Below are 23,741 nucleotides of genomic sequence, written 5' to 3' on the forward strand. Positions count from 1 at the left end.
TATATCAAACTAGGCTATATGTTATTAAATTGTACATAGGCTATATATCAGATTATTTTATTTACAAGTTTCATGTTTGTGTTTATCCCGTTTTTTCCCCCGTTGCATGTGAAAATTACTTTCAGAAACATTTTTCTTCAAAGCAGCCCCCCCCCCACACACACACACAGATTTTTTTAGTATCTGTTTCTTAATTTTAATCAAATATCTTCCCTTGATATCTATATTCCAGATTCCTTGCCACTCTTTTGTAATGTTTTTTTTAATGATTGATTTTACTTCTTCTTTACCTAAAGGTTCATTAATATTTAGCCTATTTCTTTCCTTTTTCTTCTTCTTTTACTTGGCATTTTTAGCCAAATCATCAGCTATTTCATTTCCAAGTATCCCTATATGTGCAGATACTCAGAATCCTATTATGACTCATTTCCTCTGTATACACCATAATAAGATATATACCTCATTCAGTAGATCTTCTCTAGAAGACTGATGGCTGGATCCAGGATGAAGTTTACAAGATTTGTGACAGTTCTGACATAGGAACGGCACAGAGCTCCACCACATCTAGGCACAGTGGAGGTTTGATGCCATCTAGTGTTTCTGGTTTTAGGTTCTTAATTTCTTTGAAAAAGTGGCAAAGCAAGATAATATACAGATAATTGAGAGAAATAAATGCTTTATGCGTATGGATGTTATTTAACAGAAAATATGTATGCTCCATATGTTTTATTAAATATGTTTCTAGCATTTCACAGAGATATCTAAAACAAAGTTTAAATGAAATTGGATATAGCATCTCTAACAAGACTCTTTGTTAATGCCTTATTTAAAGAGATGGTTTTCTCACTGGCTCAAAACGGTTCACTCTCAAGTCTCCTTTGTATAGTGCCGTTAGGCTTTTGACATTTTATTATTGGCCCAAGTAATTTAACAGATTCAATGCTCGACAACAGTCCAGAGTTTTTAATGTTCTAACAATTTTTGGCTAAATTTTATATTCACAAAGCAAGAGCTTCCTTTGTGCACTACTTTTTGTCACACAGATCATAATGTGTATTGAAACCCTTTGAAACCCTTAAAACACCGAATCCTAGACTTTACAACTTGTAAAGCGTTTCAAATTTGTGTAATTTTATGTTTAATTGTTTTTATTTATTCTAATATTTTTACAATTTTGTTATTATATAAATATTGCTTTATTTATCTTATTTCATACTCACCAGACTGCTGTATAATATAAAAAAGCTTTTTCTGTTTTAATTTATGACACTTTATAGTTTTGTTTTGGTGTCCCTTGCTCTAGAATTTCAGTGCTGCTGGGTTTAGGTCATACTACAGAATTAGGTAGGTGGGGCAAAACTTGATACTTCCATGTTTTCATTGGTCTAATGACAGACTTTGCTCCACCCCCCAAATTACTATGTATTACTACCCAAGAATTGTGGGAGGCTGCTTACTGTAAAATATTTGTCAAACTCAGCCCATTCACTCTCATAAGATTACAATCACAAGCCACATATTTTTGTACTCACTTCCCTCTTTGCATCCCACTTTTCTCTACTTGCCTCTTTCTCCCAGCTCCCTCCTGCTGTTTGTCCCTGCTTGCATGATTCCAAGAAAGAAAGAGAGTGAAAAAGAGGCAGAGTGAAAGGTTGCGAGGGTGTAGCATAATAAAAAAAATAGTTGAAGAGGGAGGGAAAGAGAGTAGGAGGGAGATGAGAGGGCAGAAAGACATGTTTTGAGCAGAGGCAACTGGCTGCTGAGACTAAACAGCAAAAGAGAGAGAGAGAGAGCAAAAGGGGGAGAAAGAGAGCGAGGTAAGGAGACAACGCTCCAGCTAGACACAAGATGGCTACAGTCTCTTCCGATTTAAATGCTGGTAAGTAACATTAAACTTTTACTTCAATTCATCTTACTAGTTTGTCGGACAGACATTCACTTTCAAATCCCACCTACACACACACACAACTGACTCACTTCCCTTCTGCATTGCATGCGCTTCCTGTGTCTCAGGGGCTTTCTAATGCAGACTGGAAAGTTTTGGCTGTATCTAGATCAGTTTGCCATCATACAAAGGCAGATGCCCACACAAAAGTCATTCATTCTGATCCTGGATCAGAATTAGAATGAGATCATAAGGATAATGGTTAGGGTTGATGCAGCATTGCTGGGACTGTTATCATGTGCTGAACTGTACCAAAGCTAACAAGGACAGGGCATAGATGACTGAACTCATGCAGAAAATAGAGGATCTGGTAGCAGAGAATGGACAGGAACCTTTCTTACCCATCAAATGTAAGTGTTATTTTCTGATCATAGGACTGCTTATGATTAAGGCTATGTAGTCCAGGACTACAATTTCAATTTATATACTATGGAATCATCACTGTAGTATATAAACCTGATCAGCAGGTTACAGGGATGTAGTTGTAAATGCTCCAGAGTTGCTCAGAATGTCGGTGTAGATCAGGGGTAGGCAACGTCGGTCCTGGAAGTGCCGATGTCCTGCAGAGTTTAGCTCCAACCCTGAAAAAAACCTCACCTGCCTGTAGCCTTAGTAATCCTGAAGACCTTAATTAGCATGTTCAGGTGTGTTTGATTAGGGTTAGAGCTAAACTCTGGCAAGGACATTGGCACTCCAGGACGTTGCCTACGTTGCCTACCCCTGGTGTAGATGGGGTCGGTGTTGTGGATGTCATCAGTATGGATTGAACTGCAAGTAGTTTCAATCACTCGCCATATCATTTTCTGTTTCATCTCTGTTTCTCGAAAGCAGAGGACTCTTCTCTACCTGCCCGGCGCCTCCTGTTGCTGGGGTTCCAGGGCTCCGGTAAGACCTCAACTCTGAATACCATCTTGAGCCAGGAGAAAAACCCTCCCAACAATTCCCAAACAGACCAACAACACTGGGTAGACATACTCACCTGGCGGCTACTAATCATTGACACCCCTGGATGGAAGCTGGAAACTGAAGGTACAACTGACGAGTCGGACTCAGAGAATCAGCAGTCCATCACTGATCAATGTTCTCCTGGTCCTCATGCCTTGCTGCTGGTGGTTCCCATTGGAGTTCCGTTCACTGAACACCACTGGCAAGGTCTTTGGGCCCGAGTTCGGGCACTGGGAGCAGGGATATGGAGGCACACAATGGTTTTGTTCACTTGTGCGGACCAGTTGCCACAAGACATGGGTGTGGAGAAATGTATTGTGGATGGCGGGGCAGCGCTGCAGAGGCTGGTGGAGAGGTGTGGCTGTAGGTACCATGCCTTGGATAACACCTGCTCGGACAAAAGTGCTCAGGTTGCAGAGCTTTTGCAGAAAGTGGAGGAGATGGTGCAGGAGAATCAAGGCTGGTTCTTTGAAATGGTGCGGCCAAGCCTTGGATTTGGGGATGAAGACACTGAAAATGAAAGAGAAGAGGATAGAGGTACAGAAGTGGAAAGGACAGCAGCAATGTTTAGATCCCCACCAAGAGGTGAGTTCCTGTCTATTTCATTCTCTTTTACCTTTGGTTTGGTGGTACCATTGCAGCATGTCTCCTTAGGTCATGTAAAGTGCATTTTGATCATGTGAAGTTCCTTTTCACAATTTCCCACTTTCTCCATTTTAACAGAGTTACGAGTGTTGTTAGTAGGCTGGCGTGGAGCAGGAAAGAGCTCTGCAGGAAATCTTCTACTGGGCTGTCGTGTGTTTGAATCAGGACGCCCCACTGAGGTGTCTGTCCGTCATCAAGCATTGGTTGCTGGTCGGCGCCTCACGGTTGTCGACACACCAGGCTGGGATTGGTTCTCCGTCCAGCGCACACCAAGCAACATACGAAAAGAAATCAAACTAGGGGCAGGGCTTCTACATCCTGGTCCACATGCACTCTTATTGGTCATCCCCGTAGTCTCCACCCTCACTCCCAAAAAGAGACAGGCCATTAAGAGCCACTTGGAAATGTTTGGCGAGGAGGCTTGTCAGCACACACTGGTGCTGTTTTCATGTGGAGATTGGCTGTATGGCACATCAATTGAGGATCACATCCAGCGGGATGGAGGCGAGCTGCTGAAACTGATGCAGCATTGCTGGAACTGTTACCATGTTCTGGACTGTACCAAAGCCAGCAAGGACAGGTCACAGGTGACTGAACTCTTGCGGAAAATAGAGGAGATGGTAGCAGAGAATGGAGAGAAACCTTTCTTACCAGTCAAATGTAAGTGTTTTAGATTCCATAATTTTATAATAATGGCTTTCACATCGGGTTACATATTAATTTGTTCATGTGAATATTATTCATGTATATATAAACCTAATCATTGCATCCTTGTTCTACAGTGAACCAAGAATTAGATGAGGAGGAAACGAGTGGAAGATGCATTCTGCAGTGAAGAATAAGGTGACATAACATGCTAATCTTAGAGGAATGTAAAAGTTATCCAATTGTTTATTACCCATAAGGCCATTCACACTGTTTTGCCAAAGTCATATTAACAGAATGTAAACTGAATTTGAACTGGACATTCCACTGCTTTTTAACTTCATGGTCAGTATGTTCTACTTATGTTAACATTCTTCAGCATACATAGAGGTACAAACTAGATTTCTGACTCCTTAAGAATTCGTCACTGGACATTCACCTTTGCTAGAAGCATGTAGCACATCCTGATATAATATTTTTTACTTGTTTCATTCTGATCCTGAGCTACTGATACCACAAATAACAATAATTCTCAATACTCAAATATTGATACTCTTGCCAAATGCATGCACTGGTTTCAATGATGATTATCTAGTGTTATGTAAAACGCATGGTGGCAACAAACAGACTAAATGGCCTAAAGGATTCTATCCATTTCCCCACTGTATGGCAGGACTCTCATGGCCGGTATTGTACAGTATTTATACAACCTGGTCGTTTTTCATGCACATTCAAACAATGTCAAATAATATTTAGTAAAACTGCATTTTACTAAGTTGTAATCGTAGTTATTTACATGTAGTTTGAATATACTCACTGTATTGTCATAAAGTCTACTACATGGGATTATGTGCACCTGAAATAGAGCTGGATTCTCAAGTATACAATTGTTCTAGACTGAACTGAATGTGCAATTGAGCACCTTCAGAACATTCAGGGTTTCTTTTTGATGATTGGTAACTAATATGGAGGACATGATACTTACGACTGTGATATCAACATTGTATTCTACCTAAACACATATTTAACAATGTGTGTTGAGCATTCAGGGCATGGCTGTTACTATTGCATAATAATATTGATCATGTCTGCAAATTTTTTGGCACATGGTAATATGCAATGAATTCCCAAGTGCTTGAGCAAACATTTTAGCCTCAAAAGTGGTTCAATTGAAGACACTCAAATGACTGAAGAATTTAGCTTTTGAATGCTTTTCACTTCATACTTTCATATTAATAAAGAACTTTAGTGAAATTGCCATACTGAGTGGTGCTTTTCATGTCAAATACAGCTATAAGTTTAAAATTTCTAGATTTGTGAAAACCTTTGAAATGAAAATAAATTCTTAACCAAAACCCCTCATTTAATTTCTGCCAACAATAGACAGTTGTCCTTGGTCATGAACACTGATTTATGCCATTAGTATAGTGGAAATTGCCTTGGACTAAATATATTTACTAACTTCATTCTACATCCCCAAAAAACCATATCACATGACCTACCTATAGAGATGGTGAATAGTTGTCTACAACATTTGATAAACTACTATAGCTAATTTCTGCTCCAGTTTCATCATGAAAGGACACATGAAACGCATACAAATGTCTTTTTAAATGTTTATTACACAAATAACTTTCAAGATAGTTGGTAAGCGGTGAAAACCCCATAGAAGTTCCATACATAATCTAATAAGTGCACACCATACCATTTCTATGAATAAAGACAATAGGAAAGTTTAAATTGTGAGTATTTACACGGCACAATTTCAATTAAGAAATGTCAAGACGGACAAAATCAACAATACACAATGCACTGCTATATATAATACTGTGCATACAATAAAGATACACAAGATTTTAAAAAATACACTTGTAAAAGTATATCAGGCTTTACCGATAGCTGTCATGCTAAAAGGAAACTGTTTCTACTAAGACACTGGGGATGAATCAAGAGGCTATGCTGAAACAGTCCATTTCTCTCAGCTTCAAGCCTCTATGTCCATTTCTTTCTATGACCTCATATTCCTACTCTCTCTTGCCCTCCTGACTTCATCAATTAGCTCTTTCAGATAATGAATCTCTTTAGTGAGTGATTCTGCTTTCTCCACCAGCTCTTGATTCCTCTCCTCTAGAGCTGCAGACTCTGACTGGAGGACGTCTTGCTCTGCACGCTTCTTCTGTCGGTAGCGGGTCGCCGCAGTCTTGTTCTGCTCCATTTTCTTCAGCTTCTTCTTCTCGACCACAACCTTTGAGCCACTGGCTGACTTCACTCTTCCTGTGAGGGCAGGTGACTCTGACTGCTGACTTTGGGTGGGCTTAGAATCAGGTGTAGGGTATGGCTTCACCCTGTAAGAACGAGACTGGGGAGAGGCTGGGGTTTGTGGGTCGGGAGAGGCTGGCCTTGGGGAATTATCCACAACCACCTTACCTGGATGGGTCGCCATCACATTAGCCTCCTCTTTGGGAGCAAGGACAAGAACTATGTGGTTCGGGGAGAGGGACAGGACAATTTTGGGCACCTGCATCTCAACGGGGGTTGGACTCTGAACTTCAGCTATGTCCACCTCGCAACCAAGCTCAAGAGTGTCAGTAGGGGACTCGGGTGGAAGGATGGAAGGTGATGGGACTGGGGAGGCCGGTTCAGACTTTATATCGAGCTCGGTCTGGGGCTCAGGGACTACAGAGGAGGAATCTGACACTTCACAGGGTGTTGAGGGAACAAATGGAGTAGAAACTGGAGTATTCAAAGTGAATGAAAGGCTGGAAAGTTGATCAATTTCAGGGACAGTCGCTGGTGGAGAGGGTGAAGGGTTACGGTCAGAAGCTACAGGCTGGGACTCCAGGTCTATCTGTGACTCCAGAGAAGCAATGAGTTCCTCAGGAGAACTGGGTGGATCCTCAGAATCATAGGAGCCAATCAAAGACTCCAGATCAAACTCACTCAGATCAATTCGCTCTGTCATCCAATCCATTTCACTGAATGAATGATCTGAAACAAAAAAACATTAAACAACTGAATGCTTAAACGAGAGCACTGAAGGTATATTCTGAATACATTGCAACACCTTACCATTACCACTGTCTGCGCCACCATTATCTAGGCACAGCTCATCTGAGGGGAACCACGACAGGGACAGCTGATTGTGCCCAGCCTTCTCCCCCCTCTGAGGGAAGGGAGGAGTGCAGGGTGGGGAGAGAGAGGGAAGTGGAGAGGAAGAGAAAGATGAAAGGGGCGATTCAGCGCCTCCGAGAGGAAGAACCTCCTCATCTTTATCTAGGAAGGACCCAAGAGGGTCAGCCATCGGTGATGATGGGTCCCAAAGAAGGACTTCCATATCGTCCGGGCCAAACCGTGAGCTCATCAAAGACATGGCTGTCTATTTCAAGTGGAATCAGAGAGTCTTCTACTGAGAATTCGAATAATTTCGTGCTGTTAGGTACAGCAAAGGTCAGAGTTGCCACAAGGGACCTGCAAAAAGAGATGAAAAGTAGTTAATCTTTTAAATAACAATAAAAGCAAATTTAAATGATAATTGTAAACAATCAAATATGAAAGCTTTTAAGCAAGGGGAAAAAATACTCAGTTATTACTGATGCACAATGACATCATCTGCCCACACCCTACACTCCTACCCCTATATGGACATCTACCACATGACGCTTTTTATCACTTGCAGTCAGCAGACTAGGTTCTATTTATAAACGCTCAACTCCAATTTACCAGAGGCAAAAGCTCACTGGTTTTCAAAAATATTAAAATGAACTGAAAATGTCATTTTTGTTCAAAGACACTGGGATGCCCTACTGTTGTAACGTTACTAAAGTCGAAAAAGACCGCCATTTCAGGGCTCCCCGCTCCCTTTTCAGGAACGTGCGCCATTTTATAGAGAAGACGCGACGACAAAGAAAAGTCAAATAAACTGCCTCAACTCGTGTTAATTTGAGTAAAACATTATCATGTTTATTAGAAATGCATCCTCTATAGACAACAGAGACGTTATGGTACATTTTAAAACAGACATGACTACAAATCCATCGACTGATGTGGTCTCTGCCGGGCAGACTCCATGGCGCGCTAAGCTCGAGAGACGATTGTCATGACATTATTCGCACGGAAAACATTTTCCTAAATCTATTAAAAATAACAAATCCCCTATATATCTGTAAGGCACACAAGAAATAGTACAAAACATTTATGGTCATAAGGATGATAACTTCAATGGTACAACTCCCGCCTCGCCGGCTGTCTAAACGACAAGACACTGTAAGCCAAAAACAATTAAAAGTATACTTACGCCATTTTGTAATAAATGTACTGAGGCAGTGCACTATGTTGATGCACTGAGGAGTTTGCGCGCTGTCTACAGGCACAGATCACACGGCCATTTCGGCGAAGAGCACAATCGCTCGGATAACAACAAAAATTCAGAGGGAAAAAGAACAGATCTGCTGGTGATGACGTCGAGGTCACGTTTATATAGGGCCGCAGTGCCGCTCAGCTATATCCGTCCGCCAGAGCGCTTTGTTTTGTGTTACTGGGCGCAGACAGCATATAGACCCATTGTTTTAGTCAATTTGTATCATGATTAGTATCAAAAATAACTATTAAAACTTCTCATATCTATTCAAATATATTTTGTGATTATTTAGGAGCCTTTTTGATTATGTCAAATGAGGAAAAAGAATGATATTGGCATTGGACAGAGTATTGTAAAGATATAATCAGAGCCCGACTGATATCAAATGGATATCAACATTATATGTCTATTAGTCGATAGATTGACAAACAAATATGTCGTGATTCGTGAGCACAACGTCTATCAACACAAACATGAAAGCAAGAGTCATTTCAGGGAAGGTTGTCCACATTCCCCGTACGTAGTGTTGGCTCTATCGCCCTCTGCTGGACGAAAATTAAACTAGTTTAGGCTCAGTTGTGTTTACGGGAATTATTGTTTTGGAAAAAAAAGACAATGGAAAGAAAAGACCATTACTCTTGGTGGAAAAAACGTAATAAAAGGACGAAAGAGGCTGTATTAAGCTTAGGTAGAAACAAAAGAGAATTGGAACAGCCAGTCAGTACAAGCAGGAATATGTGTAGTTGTTTACATATAGGTTTAGTGATCCTGTTTCAATGATGCATTTGAAGAACACAGAAAGATAGGCTACACGATAAAAGACAGCTCCCATCTTGAATGCATTAATTTATTTTCTAGAGATGTATATTTAAAAACAACATGTGATTTTGTACAAAATTCAAGTTCAACTCCCAGCTAAGCCAACAATTTCATTAGGCAGTGTACAAATATTTGACCATTTCTTTCAACATAAAAAAACACAATAATCAAAATGGAAAAGCCCCACCATGTTCAGATTAAATTATATATAAGCAACACAGGCACATCTATTTAAAACAGATATTTTGGTCTAGTTGGTGGTCAAAAGCTATAACGTCACATTCAGACACTTCTACCTTTTTTTTTTTTTAATAATGATAATAACAATATATTATATAATTACAATATATTATAAATTTTGAATAAACATCTCTCTATGATCTTTTAATATAGTAGCATATTATTGCTGGTAATATCCCTATTGAATCGAAAGTGCTGTAGCTGCAATTGTAGTTTTTGCTATATAAAATAGAGGAAACTAGAATAATCAAAACATTACTGATTTCTTGTGCTGATATATGATTGATTTGATTCTCTCTCAGTGGATTTCTCTTGGCTAAACATTTGCTAACTGTCAGCCTTTCATCAGACGACCACAATGCAGTCCTGCCGTGCGTATCTGTGAAGAAACCTGATCTTTAGGTTTGTGCCTGTCTTTGTTCTCAAACATTAGTATAGATCTGTCACTAATTCAGCGGTCCTTTTCTAGCTTCAGGCTCAACCTCGGGTGATTGTAAACTGCAGAGGACATCAATGGAAGAGTGCTGCATAGGCCAAGGCCCTCTTGAGCTGCTTCACGCACAGTGACTCTATGTTTACACAGTGACTCTATTTTCCACTTTTATTATTCTCATTAGTCGTTGTTTCTGCCTCAGGGAACAGGTCAGGGTTTTCTGCTAGCGTAGAGCGGATTCTCTTCTTCTCTTTAAACCGGCCCGAATGTGAGACTTTCACATGGCGTCCCTTTGTCGCCGTTTTATCCACGATGCGTTCCAAGCGGGCGTTAAACTGGCTGTCCGCAGCTGCGTCGGGTGTCCCGGGCGTCTCCCCGGCGTTGCTGCTGTGGTCTCCAGGGATTTCGTACAACACTTTCGGCTCCGATTTCTTCTTACGCAGGAAAGTCAGTTTCCACCAGGCTGGTGCAGGTTCTGCGGTCGCCATTTAGATGAAAACAGACTTGGATAGCTCTGCAAGGGGGACAGAATGAGAGAGTGTTATATTTTTGACTAAACACCAAACAGTAGGCCTAAATAAGAAAAGGAACTATAAACATACTGTTTTTTGTTACATTTGAACACGAGTAATAAGAATAGTCAGAATGTGTAAGCTGAGCCCTGAGGGTGTGAGCTAATGCTAATGTAAGATCTGTGTCTTACATTATAAGGGGCAGCCGCTAATGAATTTTTTAGTGTAATTCAGTAAGCACCATATGGTAGAGGTATGCAAAGTTTTAAGCTGTAGAGCTTCGGTTACAAGCCTCAAATTTCACACACGCTGCACTGCAGCTAGGCTATATGCTAGGAGGATGGAAATGCTAAGTGTAGACCATGCTAATGTTAAACAATAAGAGTGCTTACTAGGCTATAGCTTATTTTATTTTCATGTATTGGTTTATGAGTTAATAATATTGATGATTTACACCATGGTTCAAAAGTTTGGGGTAGTAAATGTATTTATGCTCACTCAAAAATACAGTAAAAACATCAATATTGTGAAACATTAAAAATTAAAATAACTGTTTTCGGTTTTATTTTAAAATGTAATGTATTTCTTTTGACACAAAGCTGAATTTCCAGCATCATTACTCCAGTCTTCAGTGCCACATGATCCTTCAGAAATCATTCTAATATGCTGATTTGCTGCTGAAGTAACATTTATTATTATTATTATTATTATTATTATTATTATTATTATTATTATTATTATTATTATTATTATTATTATTATTATTATTATTATTATTATTATTATTATTATTATTATTATTATTATTATTATTATTATTATTATGTTGAAAACTGTTGTGCTGATTAACATTTTGTGGAAACCCTGATACTTTTTTCCAGGATACTTTGATGAATATAAAGTTTAAAATAACAGAATTTATTTAAAATATAAATTCTTTGTAACAATGTAAAAGTCTTTATTGTCACTTTTGATGTGTCCTTGATGAATAAATACATTAATTTATTTATTTTTTAAAAGAGAAAAATCTTACTGACTCCAAACTTTTAAACGATAATATACATTTGTACTTCAATATATATAAAACTGTATATGTCACTATTTATAATTTTTTTAATGGACCTAATAATGTGGCAAAATATCATATTGAGCTGAAAGAACATTCATATTAGCCAAAATATTTCATAAACATGTATGAGCCTAATTCTGCAGAAATTTGTAAAGCTTTTTTTATCCACAGTCTCCATGCAGGCCACAAACTGAATTCATTATTATATCTGACCTCTTGGACTTCACTTCTCAGGTCTCAATGATGCAGCTGGTTTCATTTTAGCCATAATGTTCAGAGTGTTGTTGCTTTGCTCACACTACAAATGGATTTTACATGATTCATTCATTCATTGCCAGGGGAACTTTTAGGCAAAGCAGATGGTCTTACTTCATGCTGTTATGCATGTGGTTTTCATATAAAGATAAAAATAATGATAAGGGTTAAGGAAATCATTGTTCAGAAGGAAAAGCCAGTGCTTTCCGGAAGCATGTCAATGGCCATCAGGAACGTTCTGTGTGCTGATTATTCGAGGATTTGATAAGATTGACAGATCTCGATAATGTATGAAAACAATTACTTTGGAAAATCAAACTTCTGATTTGTCTTGTCACGCGAATTACGGACAGCGTTAATTACTTGCAAAAGCATTTCAATTTATTACAGGCATCACAATAATAACGACGCAAAGAACATTTAGTTTCAACAGAAGCTCCCACGAGAAATCGAAATCTCTGTAGACATCTTGATTAATTAATTATTCCTGTCGGTTGGTTGGAAAAAACATCAGGTGTTAACTGGAGGTCCTCAGGGCTTCGCCCCGGGAACAGTCACACTCTGAGAGAGTTGTGGTACATAATGAGTAAAAGTAGAGCAAAAGACAGGAATTGTGGTGATCAGAAGAACTGCAGGAAACATTTTCTTGTGTTTGACCCTTCTTGCAGGCCCAAAACATGTATTGGTCTGTATCTGTTGTTTTACACTCACACCCTTTAGAAATAAGCACCTGTTTCTAAAGAGTGTAAGACTGGAATAACAATAAAAAATAAAGGCATACCCCACCAATACACAAAAAGGAGGAAATTGGTCCCAAGTTTCCCAAGAAGAAAATTTTGCTGCTCAGAAGTTGCTCTTTGAAAGTTTGGGAGACCATTTGTTGATCTAAATTATCAAAGTGGTCTCAGATGTTTCTCCAAAAATTCATTGAGAAATAACAAATATACACATAAATGACAGTTGCTGATCTATCCCAGCGGGCACCTTGATATCAATTTGACGTCAAATATTAGTCAAGGCTTGATCAAGATGCTGTAACATAATTTTAAATTTAGTCTGGACAGCAATCCAGTGATAATTGAGTGAAAATAGGAAGTTAATCCCACACTGAAATTGGTTTAATGTATATGTAGGCCGATATGTTTGACGTTCAATTTACATCAAATCAATGTCATGTCAAGTTTTTGACATCAGGTTGATTTGCATATTTGACCTGTTTTTTGATGTCAAACTGACGTCTTTTCAACATCAATTGCCCACTGGGATAGTAAGAGTATACAGCTACTGTATACATTGAATGTGGATAGTATAGCGCAAACAATTTGCTTTTGAGAGAATTGGATGAGAAATGTTTGAATTCATATTGAATTCTGTGATTTTTGATTGCAGATTTTAGACTTAGCAAATCTAAGCAGAGTTTGAGGCATTGCTAAAATCTCTTCCGAAAGAAGAGAAACACGTGAGATTATTTGTCCAGTAGAAACAAAACTGAAAGTTTTTTTATTAATGGGGAGAAGGGAACTTTTGTGTGTGAATACAAATACTCAAGCACATGTTAAACAAATAACGCAGGCAGTAGAGGCACAAAGAGACTTTGCATTTAATTTTATAAAGATGCTTGTTTCTTGTCCACTTGAATTACACCACTAATGAATATACCACTAATTTTGGACTGAGAGAATAATTTTTAAAGCAATAATCTCTTATTTATAAGGTTGGGATCTCTTCGTTTTAATTCAATGAGCTCACAACTGAAAGAAATGTTTTGCATTTCAAAGCGTGCACTTGATTGCAATAATACACACACACACACACACATCTCAGGCTCCTCATTGTGCACGATTAGTCAGTGATATAGGTTCACTGTGTGCTATGAATGTGTAATCAAATGTGTCTCTGTCCAAAGGTCATTAAAATTCACAGCTATCAGTACACTTTTTCTCTATAAATTACTATAAGTTCCCATTTGATCAATTCATTTCTTTCTCTAGAACTCAATATTAATTCCCCTTTGATCTGCATTTTTCACAGTAATTTTATCTGTCAACTCATTAATATGAAACTAACTGCAACTGGATGACGTTCCATGGAGTTAAAAGAGTTTTCCCGTCCAGTGAATTCCAGTAAAAAGCCCCTCTCACCTGTGCAGGTGAATGAACGTCTGTTGAGATAGTTGTTATCTGCGTTAGAGGGGTCACTATCCTTTGGTTCAGTTCTCTGTCCAGTTGAGTCCAGCAGGTGAGGTCATCGCCCTATAGGACCCTCTTTTTTTCTTCAGATTTCAGTGAGTTTCTGTCTATCTCTTCTCTTCTGTCTCTCCTCCAGCTTGGCTGTCCTTCTCGTTCTCTCTGGCAGCCAGGTGTAGATTCACAGGTGCGTGACTCCTCCCTCCTGCAGCCACACAGACACCCACATCAGGCCCCTCCTCCCTCTGCTGCCTGAATAAACATCAGCATCACAGAACAATAGCTAATATATAGTTGGATTGGGTGTAGACGAGTAATGACTGGATCAGCTTTTGATATCGAGTTAATGGTTAAGAGGCTATAAAACGGATGTTGGCAATGTAATCAGCAGGGATTCACTTTTTTCTTTCTTTTCAAGACTGCCATGTATGTTTCATTCAATACTTTTTTAATATTTTCCACTTTTTAGAATAACAGTAAGTATGTATATATATATATATATATATATATATATATACAGACAATAATAAATGAAAGAAAGAAAATGAATGAATGAATGAATGAATGAAAATTTGGTTTTGTAAAGAATGAATAAACCAAATATTGGTTTTGTAAAGAAATTCATACACAGGCTAATATAGGCTATGCTACTAATATTTGTCAACAAAACTAATTTTAAACATTTAAACATTAAGATCAAAAGGTCTTTACATTTATGAGAAACTGTTGTGCCCAAACTTTTGACTGGTGCAGTATGTTAAATCACTTTACATATAACATTACATAAAAGACCATAATAAAAACAATTAGCCCAAATAATCATACCCAAAATTACAAACTTTTTCAAATGCCAATGAAACGTCTTAAGTCTGCTTTTAAAGGCGTCAAGAGATTCAGTGGATTTAATCATCAATGGCAAACCGTTCCACAATCTTGGAGGTGCAACAAAAAAGTGGGATCATTTTAGACGAGATCAATATATAAACATATTTATTATATACATATTTTTAGAGCACACATTTCGGAAAGCATCATATTCCATTTCTAAGTAGAATTGAATATAAGAACTGAATATAAGGTCCACGTGTCATATGTGTACAAATAAGTGCTAAACATCTTGTTCAATTATTTCTGTTGTAAACTCTTGTTTTGATATTCATTTGGTTATGTTGTCCCCATGTTCTTGTTTCCTGTGTTTAGTTCCTGATCCCTTGGTTTCTAGTATGTTCTCTGTCACTTTGGTCACTGATTGTGTTCTTCAACTTTTTCTAGTTTAGTTCTTTATCCTTTGTATATATAGCTCTTGATGTTTGGGGTTTATTGTCAGTTATTGCCTTTGTTGTACCAAAGCTGTTTTGTTGCTGGGTTTTCCCCTATTATCATCATCATAATAGCCTTTTTACATTATTTATTTAAATAAATACTGCTGAACTTAGATCCACACCTCAACAACCTTGCCTGAAATGTTACAAGATGCACATACAAATAAAATCCGAATGTCATTCTACTATCAGACAGGGAATGTTCTAGCAAAATAATGCAGAGCAAACCCCCTTGAAATTAAATTTTTCAAAAAAAAATATCTGTAATTTTTCTCCATATTTTTTTTTACAATTCGACAAACACTTAACTGGTGTGTGTATACACACACACACACACACACACACACACTAATATAATATATACAGTATATTTATTATATTTTATCTAGATTATGTCCGTTTTTCTCCTATTCTCTAGACAATTATGAAATTATATTTTAATTATTTATAGATATACCTTTGTACATCTGTATTTACCTCCAAGCTATACATATTAAAATCTCAAGAAAGAAAGAAAGAAAGAAAGAAAGAAAGAAAGAAAGAAAGAAAGAAAGAAAGAAAGAAAGAAAGAAAGAAAGAAAGAAAGAAAGAAAGAAAGAAAGAAAGAAAGAAAGAAAGAAAGAATAACAATTCCACATCCTACCAGTAGAGGGCAGACTCTCAGTCCTGTTTATTTGAGAAGTAATATTCACCAACCCTGGCTCTGGCAGCAGTTTGAACAGGAACATGATGCCAGGATGCCCACTGGTGCGATTAGGCTGGCTGAGGGATAATAATGGCTGACTGCTGACCTAGCTGGGTGTGTTAAGGAGGACTTGCCCTCTGTCTAGGGGCTGCTTGGTTCAAGTGGTGCCCTGGCAGCGTATGCGGCCTTCATACACACGGGGATTAAATAAGAACAAGCCACATTTCATGGCCCACTCGAAAAGCATGTGGCTGTTCAGCACCAGCTGGGCTTTGGAGCTGGTAGTTCGCTCATGGCAGCCAAGATCTGATGCTTCACAGTCTGCAGAACACACAGTCCATTAATCATTATCTTATAGCTTCTGATGGGAAACTTCATTTGGCCCGACAAGAGTCATTTTAAAAGGAACAGTTTGGGCATGTAAAGCATTTGGCCTCTTTCTGATATCTGACTTTTGGTTTGAACATTCAGCAGTGGGAATTTGAATTTAAATGGCTACTGGATGTTGGAATGAAATGACAGGAAGATGAATTTACTGAATTGCAATTGAAAGAAATCCAAGATAATCACTCACAAAAAAAAAAAAAAAAAAAATCAGACAAAAAAAAAAAAAAAAACAAAAAAAAAGAAAATACAAAAAACTAAGGATGGTCCAGTAATGTAATTGTACATAAATGTTGCAACTGCACAGCAGCCAAAAAACCTTTCTACGGATGGATAGTGTCAAGCATAGGAGGACAACCTTCTAAAGGTTTTAAATTTCTTTTAAATTTTTTTTCTTATTTTTAAAAAAAAAAAAAAAAAAAAAATCAGACAAATATCACTAGACCAACTCAACAAAATAGACAAGATGACTTCTCAGGCATTCTGCATAAGGTTTTTTTTTTAATCTTGTAAACCTGCTTCATGACTATGAAATAAATTAGAGCATTTTGGGAAATGTGTTCTTCCACCATATAATATATATTATATTAAATATATTAATTTTTTATTTATATTTTACATGTTGAAATGCCATACTTAAATAAATGCAAATATCTACAGATTGCATTTTACAAATTGGTTATAAATACATATTTTTTTTCTGCAAGTACACCACATGTTGTCTATGAAAAATCATGGGGCTTACAAACTGATAAATTGGGTGCTCTATAAACTACAAACAGATGTTATATGAATTTATTTTTATTGCATTTTTAAGTCTACTTCTTTCTCAAATTAGAATTAAAATACAACATATTTTACTACCTCAGTTGAAAAATGTTATTAATCTTGATTTAATTCTAAATAACATAAAAAGTAGTTTTTCATTAAATGATTCTGATATTTATTCATATATTTATTTTTTATTTATATTTTATGTTTTTGAAATGTCATCATACTTAAATAAATGCAAATATCTATAGATTGCATTTTACATATTGGTTAGCATATATATACAGTGGGTACGGAACGATGTTATATGAATTTATTTTTATTGTATTTTTAAAACGTTCTCAAACTAGAATTAAAATACAACATATTTTACTTTCTCAGTTGAAATTCATGAATTTGCTTAGTCTCAATTTAATTCTAAATAACATAAAAAGTGGCTTTTCATTAAATTATTCTGATACCATTTAAATTTGACATATCAGTACTCTCAGACAAATCACATGCATTACATTGTTTTTATTTACCTCGTGTCTATTGAAAGAATGGTCTGTGTTGTGTTAGTGCGCCTCCTCGTGGCGAGATTCATGAACAACAGGTTCGCCTGTGGAAAGAACAGTCGTGAGGTTAAAGCGCTGCAGTTTTCTATTTGTCCACCAGGGGGCAGTAGCACCCGTCAGTCATCATTACTGCCTCGAACCACAACAAATTGAAAAGGAAATTACTGTCAATCTATTGAGAGAATGAAGTTATGTCATATCATAGTCCATAGAGGGAAAGAAATGGACAGATGGGCTACGGGTGCAGATTGAGCTGTTTTAAAGGAGGAGGACAAGAGGATGACAGTTATTTTTCTTTGTTTTATTCTACTGAATGAAATCCTCCCTTTCTTTCATATCTCCCATTCCCTTGTTCCCTGTTTTCCGTTCCATATTATGCCGTAAACAATGGTTGCATCAGGAAAATAACAGAGCAAACTGTGCTGAGTATGGTATCTCCATATAAACATTCCATTGTTCATCATGAATAAAAGAAAACCAAAAACAAGAATTGTGGGGACAAAGAGTGGACAATGGACCAGGATTATGAGGTTGGAAAAACGTACCAGGAGTGCAAACAAAACGAGTGTCCTAAATAAAAATGAAAAATTAGCCTACCAAGAAATAACCCAACAGGACCAGGGCTGTTGCTCTCATTCTTTCCCAAAATCTCGCTTCTTGCAGAGGTCTTAGTTCGTGGCTACCAGACCTTGTCTTTACTTGACATCCACAAACACACAGACACTCGTTGTTGACGATGTGGTGGAGAAGGGACGCTGAATGACGGAAGCCATCAATCATAACATCTCTGCTTCCATCTCTTTTTTTTTAAATCCACCTTATCTTCCTGCAGAAGACACGCATAATGTCTCTTGGATAAAATAAACATCAAACATAAGATTCTGAGTTCAGAAACATTTAAATGGCATCTTTTAGACTTTTTCCCCTGCAGAGGCGGCAACAAAACAAACCAGCTCTGTCAGGTGTAGTGAAGTGGGTAAACACAAAACCCGAGCCTTCATTTTACCTTTTTCCTCATTTTGATAAGGTTGTTTCGTTAACATAGGCCTATCGAAGAGGGAAGTTTCACTCTAAACTGCTGATTCTGTGGGGAACATCGAGACTCAAATTTAGCGTGTTTATTTATATAAACATACAGTTCATCTTCCACGCGCCTCTAGCCAAAGCGTAGCATCCGCACTGGGCTGCTTTTTTTGGCGGGCAAAAGGGTTAAAACCGATCGGCAGGCATCAGTTTAATCATAATCAACCGAGCTAAAGAGGAGTAATGGAACCTGCGAGCCGGGCGCGCCTGTGTTCCGCCACAGATTAGCCACTAATTTGCATAGCGCTTTCGTTCATCCAAGTCGGCCCGACGACAGGCCGTCCTCCCCGGACACAGCCATGCGTAGCCTCCGGGGCCGCTTTGACAAATGGCTGGCCGCGTAGCGCTGTCTTTGCGACCAAGACGGTGCAGCGAGAGCGACAGTGATTGATAGTCTGACGGGATAAATAGTGCAGAACTTCTTCTTCTTCGGCTTCTTTTTTTTCTAATAGGAGTACAAGAGGTGTTTAAAAACCTGCGTAATGGAGAAATATGAAGCCAAGCAGAGCAAGAGGGAAGATTCTGTGAGTTTGAGTGTGAGTGTTTGTGAGTAAAGAGTTTGTGTAGAGGCCTATTGGCTTCAAGTCTGATCTGTCAGCTATAGAAATGTTAAAACAAAACGTTCTAAAATGGAACGTTCTTTTAACATTATTAATATTTGATATACGTTCTCATAACGCTGAGACACTCTCGGAATGCCCTCAAGATGTTATTTGTCCTTGATGAAAGTTCTTATTAGATTGAGAGAAAATGTTCTTAGAATATTACAAATAAACGTTCAAATAAACATTTTGGGTGAAAATAAAGTTGGTAGAATGTTTTAAGAAACGTTTTTGTAACCTTCAAATAAGAAAGCTGGACATTTTTAACAGTTCAAAACAATGTTCCCTTTTTATAACCTGAATTTGTTACCTGGGATTTTGGGTTCCCCAAAGAACTTTTCATTAAACAGTTCTCAAAAGAACCTTTTTTTCTAAGTGTAACAAACATTTTAAATATCTAAAGGACCTTTTTCCACTATAAAGAAAACATCTGGAAAGTTTCCATGGATATTAAAGGTTCTTGGATGATATAAAGAACATTTATCTTTAATGCAGTGAATATACAGTTGACTGATTTGAATCTTTTTCTTGATTCATAATTTGATCAGACTGCCGAAAGATATTTTTTACAAACAATTGGCTTAAAAATGCAAAATAAAATTTTTTATTTCCGAGATGATAACCAAGCGCCACTCATTCAATGAGATCTTGTGACAATGATTTATTGTGTAATAAACACGTTTTTCTTGACTCATTATTTGATTGGACTGCCAAAAGTTAAAACGTGCACATGCTTTAACTTTAAAAAAGGCATGCAAAAATGCTTTATTTTTGTGATGATAAATGGATGCTACTGGCTTGAATCCTATACACACGATGAGGTCAATGTAGCATATGCTGTTTGAAATTATTGTTTCATTTTGTGTGTTATTTAAAAAAATAATAGGCTGTATAGCATGAATGTAACCATATATTCAGGTCTGAGGTGGACCAAAAGTAATAATTTATGAAAACTCATCCAGATTGACTGCTATGTGAATATTTGGTGGGTTTTTGGATGGTTATTGCCCTGCAGTATATGCTAAATACTATGCAGTGTGCTTGTATTCCATTCCAAACATACCTAATACTCCACTCATTTATTTTTCCTCCATTGTCCTCCTCCTCATCATCATTATGTAATGAATAATATATAGTAATAATTAGCAATACCCAGTGCAGTGTGGGATGCTACTAATCTGTACAGAAATAAATGAATACATTTAAGGCCTGAGACTGAACCTCTCAGTTTCCTGGGCTGAAATTGAAATCAAATGTTTATTTAAATGTTTCTGTAGCCGTGCTGTTGTTGTCATGTTTCAACCAGTGCTTCATAACTGAAGAAACAAGGGCGGGCCGGGCCGATAAGCCATTATGCCACGTACATCATTTATTCTCTGCAAGATTTTGCCAAGCACAAACTCAACTGTATAAAATCACTGCACAATCACCTTTTACACCAACAGATAGAAAAATAAAACAGAATGAACTGACTAAAAATAACACAGTCAAGCATTAAAATGCTTTGACGTTAAATAAATTGAAACATTCCCCATTGAAACAAAAGCAAGATCGTTATTATCTTATTAGGAATGATAATGCCATATAATATTTTTCATCTAACCTCGTGCACACACACATGTATAGTACGTCCCTGAGTGGCTGTCTGTTTGCAGATGAGGGTGCAATAAGGCAGTGGGGTGAACGTGCGCTCTGAATTATCTGCGGTAAATGCTGAAGATCTGTCTCGGTTATGAAAACACAGCATCATTCATTCACAATAAAACCCGGCGTCATCGACTAAAGCAACAGTGCTTTTTCTAGTAGAGATTCAGACATTTACAGCTGTCGGTATCTAGATAGCAAGTTGAGCTGACATTAATATGCAGGTGCTACATTAAAACATTACAAAATTGCACTCTGTTCATTTATGTTGTAGGTTATTAGGTAATTAGAGCATAATTCAGGGCAGATGGTAGTTAAACCTCACCTCGCTCAGCTGCTAGCACACACACACACACACATACACACACACACACTCACACACACACACACAAGCACACAGTCCGGATCTGCACAGCTGGACATGCAGATGATGTTTTGAACGTGTATCATATCTAAAAACATGACGAATCTCAACAGACAAAGAACGTCAAAGACGGCACATGTTTGCATAAAAGCCAGTGATGGCACATTCTATAATATGGACAGCAAAAATAAAAAATAAAATAATGGTTTTATCTTCTGTGCAATAAGCTGGAGCAAGCAAGTAATTAAAATATATGTTTAGACATTTTTATAAATTTATATTACTTTTATTTTATATATTTTTATATTTCTTATAAATAGAGTATTTTATTATATTTTAATGAATTTATTTTTAAATGTAAAAATCTCACCATCCATCAATTCGGTACATACACACTCGGTGGAACCCTCCACAGGTGCATTTTATATTATATATATATAAAATTAATTAATTAAATTATATATATCACAGCATCATTCATTCACAATAAAACCCGGCGTCATCGACTAAAGCAACAGTGCTTTTTCTAGCAGAAATGCAGACGTTACAGCTGTCGGTATCTAGATAGCAAGTTGATCTGACATTATTACGCAGGTGCTACATTAAAACATTACAAAATTGCACTCTGTTCATTTATGTTGTAGGTTATTAGGTAATTAGAGCATAATTCAGGGCAGATGGTAGTTAAAGATGCTTTATTGCATTAGAGCTCATGGGACCAAAACTCTAGAGAGATGTTTATAAATTAATGAAACTCATCTGGCTACAAACGATAATAAGATTTAAGTAAATTCTCATGTGAGTTTGGAACGAATTTGAATCAGTTACACCTGGAAAGTGAGATAAAAACAAACAAAAATAAATATAAAATGAGAAGTACAACTCAATGTTGCGTGAACTCTAGTTTGGGCATGTGAAATGATTTGATGGTAATGGGAACTGGACCGAGACTTTAACAGCTGTATTAATTAATATGACTAATTAAAATGCGGCTTCCCTTATGGCTGTCCAATGAGATGTGATTGAAGATGGCAGTAATCAAGATGTGGAAAACTTCATTTTTTTTAACCAGTTGACAGAGCTCGATTCAGTGTGCTTGGAAGAGAAATGGCCACTAAATACGTTATATAGAAATTCCAGGCACACATACACATCGGTTCAGGCCTGCGAAACATCACGCTGGTTGGCCGCTGCCAGAGCTGTATGTTCACACACTCTTCATAAAGCTCAATTTAACTTCTTGTGTGTAATAAATAGAGTTGCCAGATCATTTGGGCCATATGTGCTGTATCACCCTCAAACGCACAGACGGTCTTTCGCTCCGAGTTCTCGGCACGTTGACTGGCAGCGTTCTGGGGACTGAACATGGAAATGTGATCCTCCGCAGCACCTGGGAGTCCTGCAGGAGACAGGATGTGTGTTTGGGTTCTGCTTGACTCCCGCGTGTTTCTGTTCTGTATATTATCATGCACTATTGCCCTGTGGCCCGCTAGGCCCCGGGCTCCTTCTGAGCCTGCCAGTCAATCAAGACTAAAACTCCAGCAGTTTAACAGCAGATTACACTGGAATTCAGAGAAATTAAGCATTAAGCAAATTAAGGCAGCATTAAATTGAACTTAATTTAACAATAGGTATAACTCATACAAATAGAAAAGTAATTTATATAACATTGAAAACATACTGACAAACAGCAAACTAAATATTCAAAAAAGAAGATACAACGTTTAAAAATGAGTTGGTGAATCATTTATTTGATCACTGAATCATTTATTTAGATTAACTATTTTATTAAAATTTTAATTTCTTTTTTCTGCTCAAAAATTTGAAAGTAACTATCATTAACTCCTCCTTGATTATGCAAGGCATTGTGGGCAATATTTGAATGTATGAATTAACGCTTCCAAAAATCCACCAGAAATAGTAACCATATGTGCATTTTTGGCGTCATATTTTCAATGTACAGTAGAGGGTTTGTAAGATTTTTTTTAAAAAGATTTTTCAAAAGTCTGTCATGCTCACCAAGGCTCCATTGATTTGATAAAAAAGTGAAATATTTTTCCAATTTAAAATAACTTATCTATTTGAATATATTTTAAAATACAATTTATTTCCGTGAAGGCAAAGTTGAACTTTCAGCATCATTACTCCAGTCTTCAGTGTAACATGATCCTTCAGGAATCATTCTAAAATGCTGAATTGCTGCTCAAGAAACATTTCTTCTTATTATCAATGTTGAAAACAGTTGTGCTGCTTAATATTTTTGTGGAAAACTGTGATG

The 23,741-nt window shown here is 37.3% G+C and overlaps 3 protein-coding genes across 6 annotated transcripts in view; 1 reads left to right on the forward strand and 2 right to left on the reverse strand.

The window, feature by feature from the left end:
* LOC107710053 (cyclic AMP-dependent transcription factor ATF-4-like) overlaps positions 1-8,637 on the reverse strand; it is a 20,804-nt gene extending 12,167 nt beyond the window's left edge. Inside the window, exons 1-3 of one of the 3 annotated variants that reach the window (XR_001636553.1) lie at positions 8,475-8,637; positions 7,250-7,648; positions 5,807-7,168 (exon numbers count right to left, since the gene is read on the reverse strand). Coding sequence is in view for 1 of the 3 variants with exons in the window: in XM_016514750.1 (XP_016370236.1) it covers positions 6,189-7,168; positions 7,250-7,550 (1,281 nt within the window). In the remaining 2 variants the exon portion in view is untranslated. Of the gene's footprint in view, positions 1-5,782; positions 7,169-7,249; positions 7,649-8,474 lie in introns of those variants that run through there. The other 2 variants (XR_001636554.1, XM_016514750.1) reach the window with 2 other exon arrangements.
* Positions 1,604-5,536, forward strand: LOC107710052 (GTPase IMAP family member 8-like). 2 transcript variants are annotated; one of them, XM_016514748.1, is made up of 4 exons: positions 1,604-1,879; positions 2,774-3,475; positions 3,614-4,195; positions 4,318-5,536. In XM_016514748.1, exons 1-4 carry the CDS (start codon positions 1,849-1,851, stop codon positions 4,368-4,370), a joined length of 1,368 nt encoding a protein of 455 aa, XP_016370234.1. In that variant the 5' UTR covers positions 1,604-1,848; the 3' UTR covers positions 4,371-5,536. The 2 variants fall into 2 exon arrangements, with proteins under 2 accessions (XP_016370234.1, XP_016370235.1); XM_016514749.1 differs by having other exon boundaries at positions 2,777-3,475.
* A 1,132-nt stretch (positions 8,638-9,769) lies between the features above and the next one.
* On the reverse strand, positions 9,770-11,875 carry LOC107710040 (proline-rich protein 15-like protein A). The gene is made up of 2 exons (XM_016514726.1): positions 11,824-11,875; positions 9,770-10,543 (listed from the first exon to the last, which is right to left on the reverse strand). Exon 2 carries the CDS (start codon positions 10,515-10,517, stop codon positions 10,185-10,187), a length of 333 nt encoding a protein of 110 aa, XP_016370212.1. The 5' UTR covers positions 10,518-10,543; positions 11,824-11,875; the 3' UTR covers positions 9,770-10,184.
* Positions 11,876-23,741: the final 11,866 nt, after the last annotated feature.

Source organism: Sinocyclocheilus rhinocerous, unplaced genomic scaffold (genome assembly GCF_001515625.1).
Source record: "Sinocyclocheilus rhinocerous isolate Xijiao unplaced genomic scaffold, SAMN03320098_v1.1 scaffold1348, whole genome shotgun sequence".
In the NCBI taxonomy this organism is placed as follows: Eukaryota; Metazoa; Chordata; class Actinopteri; order Cypriniformes; family Cyprinidae; genus Sinocyclocheilus; species Sinocyclocheilus rhinocerous.